This window comes from Pundamilia nyererei, unplaced genomic scaffold (assembly GCF_000239375.1).
Source record: "Pundamilia nyererei isolate P.nyererei 1_Seehausen unplaced genomic scaffold, PunNye1.0 scaffold00215, whole genome shotgun sequence".
In the NCBI taxonomy this organism is placed as follows: Eukaryota; Metazoa; Chordata; class Actinopteri; order Cichliformes; family Cichlidae; genus Pundamilia; species Pundamilia nyererei.
The window spans coordinates 300,687-317,246 of NW_005187616.1; the positions used below are offsets into that span (position 1 = coordinate 300,687).

General features: G+C 39.5%; 1 protein-coding gene across 4 annotated transcripts in view; it reads right to left on the reverse strand.

Annotated features, from left to right (window-relative positions):
* Positions 1 to 14,283: 14,283 nt before the first annotated feature.
* pip5kl1 (phosphatidylinositol-4-phosphate 5-kinase-like 1) overlaps positions 14,284 to 16,560 on the reverse strand; it is a 53,460-nt gene continuing 51,183 nt past the window's right edge. For all 4 annotated transcript variants that reach the window (XM_005748156.1, XM_005748154.1, XM_005748153.1 and 1 more), the window contains exon 10: positions 14,284 to 15,718. In XM_005748156.1, coding sequence (XP_005748213.1) covers positions 15,277 to 15,718 — 442 coding nt within the window. In that variant the 3' untranslated portion in view covers positions 14,284 to 15,276. The remainder of the gene's footprint in view (positions 15,719 to 16,560) is intronic.

The window sequence follows — 16,560 nt, forward strand, 5'->3', positions numbered from 1 at the left end:
GTGGAAGACAGCAATACATTTATAATAATTAATGATTAAATGCAGACATAAATGACTTGGCTGGGACAATTACAGAAACTGCTGATTTGGTGGGATTTTCCCATATTACCATCTCTAGGGTTTACAGAGAATGGCATTAAAAAGGGGAAATAGTGAGCACTGAGCAGCATTTCTCTGCCACACTACTTTGAGCAAATAGAAAGGAAACAGAAAGAAACACGAGTATTATTTATAACCAACATTTGTTGAAGAGGATGGGCTACCTTAGCAGGTGCCATTCAGTTCACACAAGCTCACCAAAACTGAAATAAACAAGGCCTGGTCTCATATGACTCAACTTCTGCTGCAACAGTCTTGGATTGCCAGGTCAAAATTTGGTGTAAACAACACGAAAGTATAGATCCATCCTGCCTTGGATCAACAGCTCAGGCTGCTGGAGGTGTAATGTGTGGGGGATATTTTCTGGTACACTTTGGGCCCTTTAGTACCAGTTGAGCATCATGTAAACACCAGAGCCTAGCTGAGTATTGTTGCTAACCACATACATCCCTTTATGACCACAGTTTACCCATCTTCTAATCGCTGTTTCCAGGATATTGCAGCATGTCACAAAGCTGAAACCATCTGAAGCTGATTTCTTGAATATGACAATGAGTCCTATGTCAAACGGCCTCCAATGTCACTAGAGCTTAATCCAATAAAGCACTGCTGGAACGCAGTGGAAGGGGAGCTGTGCGGCAACTGTATGATGCTACCATCTGTGGCGTGTTTCCAGCATGTTGTTGAATCTGTGCCAAAAGCACAGCACCATGTTACCTAATGAAGTATCAGCTGTATGTATTTTCAAAGCATAAAGGTACAGATGTATGTTTGTGATAGTTCATGAATTTTTAAATAGAATAGCTAATGGAGAAGTCCTGTCAACCTCTGCTGCTTTGAATGTATAGACTCGGACCGATTACCACCGTCTCAAACCTTTACCCATCCTCCTGCTTACATTCATGTGCAATTCAACATCGTCACAGACATAGCTTGACTTCATCATAGTTTACATAAGTGAGAATGTGGTCAGTCTGGAAAACAGAGACTAATGCATATTTGAGTACCGATTCTAATGCAAGAAAAACAAGTTCTGCACCCAGCTCTGCTGTGAGATCTTTATATGGACACAAACACAGGTCTATGTGGGAGATATCATAGAATTAAACGAAAGTAAAATGCCATCCTAAGTATATATTAGCATAGTATAAATCTTTCAGTCCCAGCCACAGACCTGGAGTAACAGGAGTCCAAATAATGAATGGATGCCTATGTCTACATCAAGCCAGCCAGCTTTTAATCAAATGGTTTTTTGTGTAAAACTGTTCATCAGAGCATTTCCTATTTCAGGATTTTGTTTACTCAGTCTGCTCCAGATTGCACCAGTTCCTCATCCAGCACCATCACTGGTGGTCCATTTTCTGCGCTGAAGTGGTTATTGTTTGCTTGTTAATTCTGCGTATTTCTTATGAGAATGTCTTTGTTAAAACCACAGGAGAACAGCATAGTTGGATGATTATTCCCTCCTGAGTTTTCTCTTTGGCCCAGTGATTTTAGAATGAGGAATTCCAGCTATGCATGTTTCTCTGTTTAAGCAGTGTTGTTATGTCTGTCAGCGAGGAAACAGATTTCTTTTTCTATTTGAAACTGAACATAAAAAAAGAAACCCAGTCCACTTCCCGGATTCCAACAAAGAAAACTGTGTGATGATATCCTTTGACTTTGCAGTCAAAAACAGGAAAAATAGGACCGTCTTTAAAGTGTTTTTAAACTCAATCTCAAACACAGTGCACACAAACTGCAATATTAATTCATATAAGGTGCTATGAAGATTTTTTGATTTGTGGTTTCAGAAATAATTGTTTGCTTGGTTGATGTGGCTCATGAACTTAAATGTTTTCTTTTGGAAAAGTGCAGTAATATCAGCACTTATTTGGAACCGTCTTTCTTCCACACGGTTAATTGTTCATAGTCAGCAGGATGATTTTCAAGACATGGTCAACTTGTCCAGAATTGACTCTCTTCCAGCTCTGCAGCTCTGTCTGTCTCTTATTCCTGAACTGCCTCGCTGTGCTCTTTGCTGCTGGGAAAGTAGCAGAGTAGCAGACAGTGGATTTAACAGAACTTGTATTTTTCTTCCTACCACGAACCAAAAGAAAAAAAGAGAAGATACTCCCAGCCAACTAAAAAACTGTCATGTCACAATGACATTTCATATGTGCTTTTTGTTTGCAATAAGTTGTACTCAAACATTGTGATTTTGGTTTTAGAGGTACTTTCTTCTCTTCTTTTGCTGGCTCAGCCTTTCCCATAAAGCTTTGTTCTTGTTGTGATTGGTGATTATCCTGGTAGTGGACCAAACTCTAATATCCTAATATCTGTGGGTTGTTAGACATTATTCTTGTACTGGATTTATATTAATATTTACTTAGAGATGTATATATTATATATATTTAAATACGTTGTGCACCACGCCAATAAGATGAATCCTCATTTGTGTATAAACTGAGAATAAACTTAATTCTGATTCTAGCTACATCTCCCCTCTGCTAGATGGGGAAAACTGAGAGCTCAGTAAGCTAATCAGGTGACACTGAGTTTTGTAGGATGTTGTCACAGCATTGTGTGTGTTTACCCTGTGCTGTATATCTCAGTTTGCAGTAGTGCAGATAGTATTTGGCTTTGCGAAAGCTCTTGTTGCATAGTGTGGTGCCTTGAAGGTCTTTGAGAACGGTTTGGTGGGCAGTGCAGGCCTGTAGTTGAGCTATCATACAGTGTTTGCATATATTTACTCAGGGTTCGTACTTGGCCTTGCACTGCAAGACTCTTGTGGTGTTGCATGGGTTTAGCTGCTAAGCTTACAAGGTGTCTAAAGTTAGCAGGGGTCACCACCACTGAGCTACTAGATGAGTTTCCTTTCCACCAGCTCTGGTTTATGTGGCTCTGTTGGTGACTGACTTCATCCCCTGCTGTGTGCTCTGTCTGTTGCTGGCAGCGTAGCAGATTGGGATTTTATCTGAGCTTGTTTTTCTTCCTTTTTATTTTTAATCAGATACTCAACAGAAAAGGGAAGGTATTCCTAACACTCCCTAACGGTTATGCTAGAAACTGTCATGTCACAGTAAGGCCAAGCCCTCTTTGGCTAGGACAGCAAACAATAGCTTCAGTACTTTGATGTCAGCAAAAACACTTGCATAGAGATGGAATTTCTGGAGTCATCCTTTGTGCAATCATCTGTGCAATCTTTTGTGTGCTAATCACTCAAAAGTATTTTTAAAACAACCACAGACTGAATTGAAAGTCAAATGTGAATGGAAGCAAAACTGTCTCTAAAGATAATTTAATCATTTTATGGTAATAATAAGAGATACTTTATCCTGCAATTAGGACCTTCTTTTATTTCTTTTTCCACATTTTGATTTAAAAAATTACAACAGTAATCCTCTGTGGGGGGAAAAGGATTGGTGAGTTAGGAAAATCCCTCTGACACTGTGATGAATAATAATGAATGTGAGGGGAAGAAATACAAAAGTTTCCTGTACATACTCCACCACCACCACCATCTCCACCCTCCAAACTTAGACTCTGGTCTTTTTAAATAGGAACAGCTGCAGCAACATCAGGAATTGTGATGAGAATGCATTATTCCTGTCAAGGGAGGTTGCTGCCATTGGCGAGAGACACTGCAGTATATTATACTGATTTGTTTGTTAGTGTTCAGATTATGATGAGGTAATACAGACATGACTGGCAGTACCCAAGGCTTTCCAGACAGTGCAGTGAATGGTCTATCTGCTTATGGCTGAGAAACCTCAAACAAGCCTTGTAATTTTTGCACGTCCTCCCCTCAGTGTTTTATCAGATATATAACCCAATATTCACCTGCACTATATTAAGAGAATTATAGGAAGGCCCTGCAGCTCCATACGAGTGAGTTTTGTTTAAAAATGCACACCTGCTTGTTTCTAAGTCACGGTTACAGAGAGACCATATTTATCTCCCTGATGTGCAATATTACCAAGTGCAATTTCTCATTTAGCGTGATATTCTGTTATAACTTCTTCTATTCTGTTGTTTTTTTCATAATTTTTGCTGCTCTTAACTTTGTACTGTCTACTTTCTGCCATGTCCAAACAAATTTTCCACATGTGGGACTATAAAGCTTTATCTTTTCTTATCTTTAACGTCTCCTGAACAGCGTCATCAACGGGAACACATGCTGTGGGATTAATCTTTTTTTTATGGCATGAATTGTAAACAAAAAATGTGTTTGTAGAGGCTCTTGACGTAGAAGCTTTTAGTGATTTGCATTGCTAGAAATTCAGTTTTTCTTTGCCTTGTCCTATAGGACTTTTTTAGATGTCCCTTTTTAAACATGTGTTATCACTTGGATCTAAATATAATTTTTTTCATAATAAGAATAAGAAATTCTTTTACTGCTTTTAACTTACTTTGGCAGAAACAAAATGAACACCCTATTCCTCTGTGGAAGAAAAGAGCAGAATCACTGTGACAACATTAGAGGGAAATCCCTCAGACATCGTGATGAATAATAATGACTGTGAGGAGAAGAGATGCGGGAAAAGCTTTGAAGAGAAGTGAAAAATATGGTTTCAAATACAGCTTACTAAAGCAGTTTAACTAAATTAAGCTGGTTATCAGATTGTCATGTAGTCACAATGTTTAATCGACACTGCTGGCTGATTTCTGGCATGGCAGGGTGTATGTCAACCAGATGTGGGCAAGGTCTGGCAATAATGGCACTATTTATGTTCTTGTTTTCCTATTTTAGTTAGAAAACCCAAATGCCATGTTGCAATACTATACTGCTATAGTAGCCAACATTTCAAATGCAGGTTTGACAGGTTTGTGAGTGTACATTTTATCCAAAACCTAGTCTACTCATGTTTACCACCAGGTGGCTGTAGCTCAGGAGGTGGAGCAGGTCACTTACTGATTGGACGGTTAGTGGCTCGATCCCTCGCTCCTCCAGTCTGTGTGTCAAGATTGTGAATGTGTATGAATGTAGTTAGGAAGCACTCAGTGTAAAGAAAGTGGGTGGATATGGCATGTTGTATAGAGCACTTTGAGTAGGGATGGGTATCGAAAACCGGTTCTTGTTGAGAACCGGTTCCCACTGTTTCAATTCCTTGGAATTGTTTGCCATTTTTACAAACGATTCCCTTATTGATTCCAGTCGCCCCGAATGACGTCACCACGTTGTGGAGCGTCATTTACCTGGCAGGAAACATGGCGGCTCAAACGCTCAAAAGTTTGGTTTTACTTTACGAGAACGGATGACAACAGGGCAACTTGCAAAGTAGATATTTCATTTAAGGGAGGAAACATTATGAATATGCAAAAGCATTTGCTCACAAAACACGCGATGACCTTAAATGAATGTCGTGTTTTTAATTCCGCTCCGGACTCGTGAATCTCAACCCAGCAGCAGCGGTAATGTTTGCACGTCCTCTCCCGTTAAAGCGACAGGTAAATAACCAACTAACAGTGCATATTATGTTAGCGCGTTCTGCCTTATTACAAAACCTACCATTACTGTGCATTTAGGTGACCATGATGAGAGAGACAGACAGAGTCTGGCTCAGATGCTGCCAGTTTTCGCTGTGGTCTCCCGGTAGCGTCTCCTTTCAGGCCAGGATAGACGAATGTCACCGATCAGTGACTAAGTTTGTGGTCAAAGGCTTGCACCCATTTGCCACAGCAGATGCCCTGATTTTCAGTAAGTGAATGTGTTTAATTGTAGGCAGGGACATTACTGGATATTCTTATGTAATTGCTACTGAATAATTTATGTTATACTTTGTTATTGCTACAGAAGAATATTTATTTTATTATTTTACATTTACAATTTTTTTTCCTGGGGACCCTGTGACACCCCATTGAAGAGCCGTAGGCTGGATCTCTTAAGATGTCACTGTTGGGTTTGTAAGGCCATGTTACTCCTAAATTTCTATCTTGTGCAAAGAGAAGATATAAAACAAAGTTCTAAGCTAATCGACCTTAGTGTTCTGCTTTTTTTTAAAAAAAAGAAGAATCGATAAAAAATCGAATCGTTAAACAGAATCGAAAATGGAATCGGAATCATGAAAATCTTATCAATACCCATCCCTAACTCTGAGTAATCCAGGAGAGTAGAAAAGCGCTATATAAGAATCAGTCCATTTACTGTCTGAACAGAGTTTCATCATGTTACTTTGTACTATTATGTTCCAGCACATGTTGTTATTACATGGCTTGATTAAAGTACACATTAGGCTGACATCTGGGGCCAGAGCTGAAACTGTTCTGGGCCAGCACAGGGCCAGCAGTGTGTCTGCAACTGGAACATGTGCTGGCCCATGTGTGGGCCACATCTGGCAAACCAGATCTGGGCCACCAAAGGGCTGTCATTCTTTCCGGTATGTGGGCCATGTGTAAGCACATTGTGTGGGCCAGATCTGGGCCATACCAATTTTGCTATGTGGGTTACAGAGCACCTAGACGTGACTGCAGTTGTAATTCTGTATAAATAATACTGAATTGAGCATTACTTTGCATCGCTGGGTGTTTGGTACACGGGGGCAACTACTGAGAACAGGGGTGCCTCCAGAATTTTTTCATAAATTGTGAGGGACTGACAAATGTCACAACATGAGTGACAAAAATTGTAAAGGAAGGAATAAATAACTCAATAAACAACTCATTGTAGGGCACGTTTCTCTCGATTGCACTCTCGTTTATTAAAATTACTGCCAACATAGCACCCACTGCCCTCTGGTTGGTGCCTCAGGTCGCACACCTCCATACTCACTAACAGCTTTTTCCCCTGGGCCATTCTGACTGTTAACAAACACTATATCTCCACACCCCACCCCTGTCCACCACCTCACCAATCTGAGCCATGGTCTGAGTAACCCTCATCACTCAGGCCACTCATACACGGACTCTGCACTCAGACCAAGTCCATTTGCACCACTTCCAAGCATTTTGCTCTTCAATGTGTGCCTTTCTCTTGATTGTATACTTCTCCTGTTGTTTATTTATTCTTGCTGTCTTACTTTTTATATTTTATTCCATGCACAGTTGGCGTGGTGCGCCCTTAATTTCTTTGTGCATTTACAATGACATTAAAGAGCTATTCTGTTCTGAACATGAATGCTGACCAGTCCACTCTCAAATACACTGGTTGAAAGGTATTTTTGTCTTGAAGTTTGACTCACACCTGTCTGTTTTTCTACATATGATTTAAATTATTTTTAAATATGTTGCTAATAACAAAACTTGTTGTTTAGTTAAGTTTAGGCAATAAAAACTGCTGGCTTAAATATATTACAGAAAATATCACAACATTTATTGAGACCTACTCTTTTTTTACAAACAAAGAAAAAAACAAACAAATGACATCCGAGACACTTTAATAAATACTTTTAGCTTGGTTTACTCTTGCCTAGGTCATCAAAAATGAAGACAAGGCTTCATTAAAACACAGTGAGACAGCTCTCAGTCACTGAGAGGAACTTTTATTGTTTTTAAACAGGAATGTGAACTTATGTACTGATGTATATAAAGTACATGAAACTAGACCATAACACTCCCCACTAACCCTCAGTTACAGAACAGAGGTGTTGTGATCGAATCCTAAATTTCAATAAAATGAAAGAAAATTAATCAATAACTGATAGGAAATAATTTTTATTATGCAAATTTAGGAGGGTTTTTATCTCAAAACATGCCAAGCTTAATAAAAATGTTTTTATAAGGAGAACGCTACAGTAGAGAGAGAGCGAGAGATAGAGATGAACTTTTCAAAACCAAAAGAGAAAGGAAGGGAGCACATGACCAAGAGGAATGACAACTGACTCAGTTGTACGGGCAACAAAGGTGGGAGGACAAAAATGAAACAAAGGAAGTGAAACTTAATGTGAGACACAGGCAACAGTAATTGCCAATATTAAACAGGAAGACAAACACAAGTGAAAGCAGAGAGGCTAACAGAAATGAGACCAGAATGGAAAACAAAATTGTTACTAAACTGAATACTACTCAACAGATAAACAGGAAAACTACAAATAATACAAACAATGCTATATTATCTTATATATCCATACAAATCATTGCGATTGATCCAGTAGGGTTTTTTTTAAGAGGCTGACATTTTTTCCAAACTAATGTTATTTTGGAAGAAAATTTTTATACTGAGTAATACACAAACTGTTTTTTGATTTCTAGTTCATTCGTTTTCTTAGCGATGCGCAGGGCAGTAGGTACGCGATTATTTGCATTCATATCTAATTCACTTATGTGAGGTTGTGCTACAGCTACACCTTAAACCTGTGGGTGGGTCCGCCTCTGCTAAGACCACTAAACCACACAGCATGCCTATAGTTCTCAATAGCGTTGCTTGTGCATCTTATTAAACCCCGTGTATTAAGAATATGCTGTCACTAAAGTTTATATGTATGTGAAGGCAGACGAGGGAGCAAAACTAAAACACCAATGATCCTCACAACTCTTCAAAGAAACTCAAATGACATCAGTCCTCTTTGTTTTATCGTGTCGTTTTCTTTATTGTATTTCCATGTGTTGGGTTGCCATTATGCTCTGTTTTTGCAAAAACTAAAATTAGTAAATAAATGAAAGCAATAATAAAGATATTGCCTGCAATTATTTTTTCAAAGTAGAAAGACCTGTTATGTATTCAAAACAGCACAGGGGATTTAGGAGTGGGATCTCACCGCTGCTAAGAGTTTTATTCACATCACATCATGCAGTTGACAGTTTACAGCTATGACAGCACAGCCTCCTTTAAAGTCATGAACAAAAAATAAATCAAGTTGCATAATCTCACTGTCAGTGTTGAGATTAGCACACTAGTCGCTCATTTAAAGTCCGCTGAGCACAGTGGCCTTTAAATGAGACATCAAATCATCTGCTCGAGGATGCGATACTGATGTGAAAAATGGTAAATGGCCTGCATTTGTATAGCGCTTTACTCAGTCCCTAAGGACCCCAAAGTGCTTTACACTACATTCAGTCATTCACACCCACATTCACACACTGGTGACAGCAAGCTATATTGTAGCCACAGCTGCCCTGGGGCGCACTGACAGATGCGAGGCTGCCGGACACAGGCGCCACTGGGCCCTCTGACCACCACCAGTAGGCAAACACGGGGTTAGTATCTTGCCCAAGGATATTTGGCATGCAGCCAGGAGGCAACCTGGGATCAAACCACCGACCTTCTGGTTAGTGACTGACCTGCTCTGCCACCTGAGCTACAGCCACCCATAAGAACAATGGAAAGAACAATGGAACCTTTTTTGAAAATGACGCAGCGTCCAAATCACCCAATATGTAGACATCAGCTAACTGCACATATTGTGCAAACAGCTGCTGTCATACAAAATCATCTACATACTGAACAAAAAGGGGAGGAAATAATGAGTTCCCGAAGCTGCTGACGGTGCTTTTGTTTACATAGACGTAATTAATAATGAATCACCAAAATATTGCACATATTGTGCTGATTTCACAGTAATCAGTGCAATATGTTCTGATTTCAAAATGTATGTGCAATCAGCTGATGTTGTACAAAATTGTACATTAACCTAACCGGGCCTTTTTTTCTTTGTACATATGACAATAAACGCTTTAAACCTTTGAAAATTGTATGAAAAGGTGAGAAAAAAAAGAGTTCCTGAAGTTGCTGATGGTGCATTTGTTGGCTTGACGTAATTAGTAGGTCCATTTTAATTTGATATGCTCAGGCATGTAAACTGTATTATTGTTAGTGAATTAATGTTAGCTATGAGATTTTAAAATTGCACTGCTTAACCCAAAATAGTTTCAGAGACTATGGCAAAAAACAAACAAAAAAACATAAACAAAACAAAACCCCACAGAACCAATTACAATCTCTGTAATCCAGAAAGTGAGACTTTTAAGCGCAAGTGTAAAGGTATCATAAAGAGCTACACTTACATACAGACCAAAATAAGAATAAAAAAACAACAACAACAACAGAGAAAAACAAAAAAAGGTTTATTGAAATGCTGATAAGCCAAATTCCAGAGCCAAACAAAAAAAAAGGCAAAAACACAAACCACAAAAACTGTAAGCATAGGAGATGAAAGAAGAAAGGAAGTAAAAGCGAACATAACACATGAGAAAACAAATGGTCAAACTACAACAGGAAGTCAAATAATACTAAAACATGACAACATCCAAACCTGAAATACTGAACATAAAAACAATAAAAGGGGAACACAGAAATCAGAGGGCATGACAACAAAGCCAACCAACCTAACATGGATCACAACACGAGTGCAATCAAACTGTGTCATCACACACAGAAAGGTTTAAATCAATGAAAATCGGTATAGCGGCAGCCATTACATGCTGCTCGTGTGTCTGTTCTGGAGAAACCTTACCGTTGTAACAGCCTGGTTCCGGCGACTACCCATCTCTGCACATGTATGTACGGACCGAGTAGAGCCGTGTAGACCTGGCTAGTGTGGTCTTATTTTGCTGACAGCGAATAAAGGTCTGTTGTTTGATTCAACTGACTGGCTTTGAGTTATCCGGCTAACCTCCACACCTCATGCCCGCTGGACCTGCTAGCCGCTCCTTCCTCGCCAGACTGCTGTTCCTGAGGAACGCGAAAGGAGACCTTCGGCGTTCTTATGGTACAGCTTATGGACAGCTTCTGATTCTGGATTTTTCTATTTTTCCTTTCAAAAACAGAAAGAAACTTCCATTGTATCATTCCACACATGCAGAAAAAACTGACGTAGTCTCCAAGTCTGGTAAGTGAAGGCAAAGACTGGTAGAGTCCTCCAGCTAGAGAAACACTCCTAGCTGTATAGAGGTCTATGAGAAAATGGCCCTCAGCTCCATTAATCTATAATCTATATCTATAATCTTCCCCATGACCTTCACCCATGACCCATAACTTAATATTTCCCCATGAAATATCAAGTTAATTTGTAAATTATGGTCATAATAACAGGCAGAATTCAAGTTATTCTAGGTATGCTTGTCGGCTAAGGACTTAAAGAAGCTCAGATATAGAAACACAGGGAGGAGGGTAGTGTAAGGGAGGTGGGAGGTGGCATCCATCTCATGTGGTGAAGGTGGCTGTCTTGTCCTAATAACCAGCCTTCCAAGATCCAGTGTCCTTGGATCTTGGCTCATTCTTCACCACCTGGCTCAACCATAGTGGAAATCCTCAGCTCCAGATTTATTAAACCGGATTTTACAGGAAACAAAGCAATAATTAAACCTTGATTACATTTAAGTACAGCTTAAGTAATTTTAAGTAGTGTAATTGGTATCATGGTAATTATTTTTAGAAAAACCAAAATAAAACACAAAACATTCCCAATCTTAAATTGTTTTTTTAATTAATTACTTGCTGTTTGTTTTTAAATTTTCCTCGCTAAATATCTGTTGGGGTGACACGGACCATCATATTGTACTGTGTGTTCTGTCTGTCTGTCTGCCAGCCTGCCAGCCTGCCGCGTTAGTTTATTTTGTATGCTAGTTCAGCCAGTTTTCTGTTTTGTCGTCCAGCATTAAAGCCTTATTTAAGTTCACCTTTTGTTTCCGTGAGTCTGCATTTTGGGTCTTTTTCCTGCCTGCACACAGCCTTCACTTGACAGAAGATCGCGACCATATTATGGACCCAGCAGACATCGAACTTCAGGAGCGACGCCGAGCAGCCTTTGTCCAGCTGGAGGAGGAACTCCGCTGGAAGCCATGGCTCACCCCTGACGTCGGGCGCATTTTCGTTGAAACCAAGCACACCATTGTTTTTCTTGTGACATTACCAATAAGTTTGATGTGTCACATGGCCCTCTTCCTTTTGAAAAAACAAAAGTTTTATCCAAGATGGCCGACGTCTAAATGGCCACCATGGTCATCACCCATCTTGAGGAGTTTGCCCCCTCACATATACTAATGTGCCACAAACAGGACTTTAATATCACCAACCATTCCCATGTTATTACGGTGTATCCATATAAATGGCCCACCCTGTACTTCAAATAACTCACGCTATACCTTGTATTTCCTTCCCTGTAAAATATTTAGGCACAACCTACATTGAAATTCAAATAAAATGCATAAATAAATAAAATAAAACAACTAAAGTCTGTTTAATTATAAGGGAATAATGCCCTTACTGTCGGGTCATATTATAAAGTGTCACCCAGGATTTCGCAAACTCGCAAGTGACCTCTCAATAGATACGGCCACATTTTAAACCCCTGAGTCTGTGACTGCTCTGTAACGCTACATGGTCAGAAACAGAAGCTGGTTTACTTTGGCAAAGATGCACAGAAAGAACGTAGCCAAAATAACTGTTTAGGTTTTTTTTTTTGTCAGTGACTTTGGTGAGAAGCATTTTGAAGTAAGGGTGGTGTTTCTCCACCTTTAATGAGGCATTGCACTGTTTACTTCAAACTCTCAATCATTTTGTCCCATGGTGCAGTTAGTTTGTGCAGATACCAACATGCTAATCAAACTTGGGTGTGGACTAAAACAACCACATTGAAAGCCTTCGGAGTAGGTGGTCTTGATCTGGTTACAGTTGAACTCCGGAACAGTTAATTTATGGTGCAATTGTGATCCAGTCAAGTTTCTTCTTCCTGTATTTATTTATTTTTTGCTCTTCCCCATCTACTCAGTGGGCACACTTTACTTCTTTCTGTGGGAAAGGAAATTATTGTTTTTTGTTTTGTATGTTTGCATTGGGTGAATTACTGCTGCCCATGTCTTCATTTTTATTTAATTTTATTTGCACACATTAAATCCTTCATGCATTTGTGAGATCTTTGTATTGTCAGAGAAAGAATCACGAATGTATTCAACATCACAACACTAAATGCAAACAGAGCCATACAAAGAGAATGTGCAGCCAAGAGAAGATTAAAAGCACAGAGCCCTAAATAGGTGTCAAGGTGATTACAAGGTGATTACATAAAATATTAATTTGCCTCATTTTTTTACTGCTTGCTGCACTTTCAATTAATTTAGCTGTTTAATAAACCCATCATCCATCCATTTGCTTACGCTTCTCCTTTTCAGGGTCGCGGGGGGCGCTGGAGCCTATCCCAGCTGTCATAGGGCGAGAGGCGGGGTACACCCTGGACAGGTCGCCAGTCTGTCGCAGGGCCAACGCACAGACAGACAACCATTCGCGCTCACATTCACTCGCACAATCACACCGAATGGCAATTTGGATTTTCCAATTAACCTATCCCCACAAGGGTTTAATAAACCCATCTATTAAATTATTTAACTTTTAAAAAAAAATCTTTTTATTCCTTTTTTTCCTCCATCTATTTATTTTTAAGGCATTTTCACTTTGCTTTCAGTGCCAGAAACTTCCAGTCAGTTTATCAGATTCCCGTAGCACTTTTACTTCCACTTTATCAAACAATGGTTTGTTCAAGTCATTGGCATTGGTTGGAAACACCAGATTATTAACTGCAGTTAATTTAATGGATGTTAATAACAGCAGTGGTTTTCTGGAAGTTACACTAAGCTCTTTTGCTATTAGCTCTCTAACATCACCCTATGCTTTCATTTATTCGGGTGTCGTTGTTCCAAAATGGAAATTTGGATTCAGTTTACTCAAAGACGTCAGTACAGAGGTTTTCAAGGCACATGGGGAATGATTTTCGAGTGGACTTTGATTGCAGAGCAGCTTTGCCCTGCGTATTTGGGTTGGCCCTGCATAGGCGTAGCTGAGTTAGGAGAAAAAAAATGTTTTGCTGAGAAATGCAAGCACACTCATGAACAATATAATTTATAGAGAAAATTCAATTACCTGTTTTTAATTTGTTTCTCTCAAATGTTTTTTCAAATCTAAGGGTAAGATGACATGAACCTACATGGCTGTAGGTCTATTTTCTTTTTAATATATTTTCATTCTTATTGACTTCTGTAATGTACAGGGTGAACCTACAGCCATGGACCTTCTGTTGTTTCCCCATCTACAGGGTGAACCATTTATATTATATATAATAAAATGGGAATGGTTGGTGATATTAAAGTCCTGTTTGTGGCACATTAGTATATGTGAGGGGGCAAACTCCTCAAGATGGGTGGTGACCATGGTGGCCATTTAGAAGGCGGCCCATTTTATTATATATAATATAAATGGCCCACCCTGTAGATGGGGAAAAACAGAAGGTCCATGGCTGTAGGTTCACCCTGTACATTACAGAAGTCAATAAGAATGAAAATATATTAAAAAGAAAAAAGATTGCAAGTCAGCTTTTTTCCATGATGCTAGAACATGTATGTGATCTTGAGGAATGAGGCTCCCTGTGCTGCAAATATATTTGCTTCACAAACTCACTGGTTTGCAAAACACAAAACAAGTATTTATTTAACCCTTTAATGCACCCATGTATTTAAATTAGTCTTTCTGAGGTAGCATTAGCAGTAACAGAAGAAGAAGTGGATAGAAACAATAACAGCTGGATAGAGGACATCACAGTCTCTGTGTATTAAAGGCCTTACACCTGCATTACTTTTAAAACCCTCTGGTTGCAAAAAGAAGTATGAATGTATAGAAGAGAAATCAGAAAATAACCCTGTGTTGTTTTGGATTCACGACTTCTCTAATCACTTTCTTGATGTGTTTGTGGTCAGAGTCACTCAATTTAAGCCATTTTGAACACAACTTGGTGTTTAGTCTGTAAATTATGGTCCCACTCAGAGTCAAAATGTAGAATAAAGCAGCTTATGCGTTAGGGTGGGCCCAAGTACAGAGTTTTCGGCTCAGACTCATGGTCATAGCAAGCTAAGATACCCCAAACATTCAGCTTGAAGCGTCAAATCCAGAATATAATTCTAAAATTTGAACACAGTGGGCTGAAACGCATACTTGTCTTAAAACTATTTGGCAGGTTAAGGAAGTATAAAGAAGTAATCCAATCCAAAAAAATGTTCAAATAAATAATGAAATTCCTATTTGCGTACAGCCTGTTTCATTGCATTGTTTTGTAATCAGCCATCCATCCATTTTCTACAAAATCTAATTTATGTGTGTGCAAAAATCATTTTGGTATCTGCTAAAGGCTCAGAGGTGAGGCCCACATTTAATGTCTGAAGTTCTTATGATGAGAAGGTTTGAGAGGAAACGTGCTTTACGCCATGCGTTTGAACTTTGGTTATTTGGACTTGCAGGTGAGAAGTGGAAATGAGTTTCCACCTCTTGTTCAGGCTCTACTTGGTGTGGTCTTGCACCCACTGACACAGCCTGAGGCAGTAAGTCTGTGGACTGACGGTTGAGAAGGACCGACCGGGGTGCCTCAACCTCTTCCACAAATGCTCCAGCCTCTTCTTAAAACTGTAAACTGTGAAAATGTCAATGATGCCGACAAAGTAGCGCTGCTCGGGGCCATCAATGATGTGAAGAGGATTCTTTAAGTTTGGCAGCAAACGTCGGTTTTGGGCTTGGAAGTCTTGCAGCTCAGCCTCGGCGCTTGCTGGCCCAGCATCCTTTGCACATGTTCGAGGAGAGCTGCTCCTTGATGCAGCTTGAGAGTGTGGTGTCTTTAAGCCGCTGTCTGTTTCAGATAAGGATAGGGCAGGGTCCTCGTCCACGACTGCTCCGGGAACTGTGGCTGCATTCATATGGATTGGACTGGAGCCTGGATTCACAGACCTGAAAAGAAAAGCCATACAGATGAGAATGAGTCACTGAAACGGACACCCTAATTGACCCTTTTGTAATTCTTTCAGTCCGGTCTAGACAGATTACAACAGAGTTTAGGGCACCAAGTGAATCCAGACTGAATATACACATTGAATTCTCACGCCATTATACTCATGCATTAATTTCTGAACACCAGGTAACTGATGACTCATTTAGGGTTAAGCCTGGGGCTTGGGTTAGGTTACAGTCTACCATTTTTTATAATATTTATTCAAATTTGAAACAGTTAAAAAGAAAATATGTTAAGAGAATATATAGTCAAAAATCTGAAAGGTAATATCTTTTGGTTTCTGAGAAATGAGCCTAAATAAAAGCAACCCAGAGCAACCCTAAAATTCCACACTGGTTACTGCTGGCCTAATGGGTGTCAAGATGGTAAAGGCAAATATTTCATCCACCACTCCTATAGAAGAATGCACTAAGGCGTGTGGACATGGTTGAAACGACTGCTGGTTGAACATCAGAATGGAAAAAAGGGCTTATTAAATTGACTTGGAACTTGGTGTGGTTGGTGGTGCCAGACAGGATAGTCTGAGTCAGAAATCCTGATCTAATGGAATTTTCACACAAAATGGCAAGGTGCACAGAGAGACAGGGAACCGAATTAAATTTGAGCATGTTTTTTTTTTTTTGTTGCCTGTCCCGTTTGGCTCTTTTGGCATCAGAATTATTGTCTAAAGTCAAAGAAAGATGCCCAACGGATTTACTTTACCAAACTGACCATCCCAGCCTTGCCGTAATGGTCCATTTGATTCACCTTTTATTGTTTATTTTATTTTCACTTGCTGAAT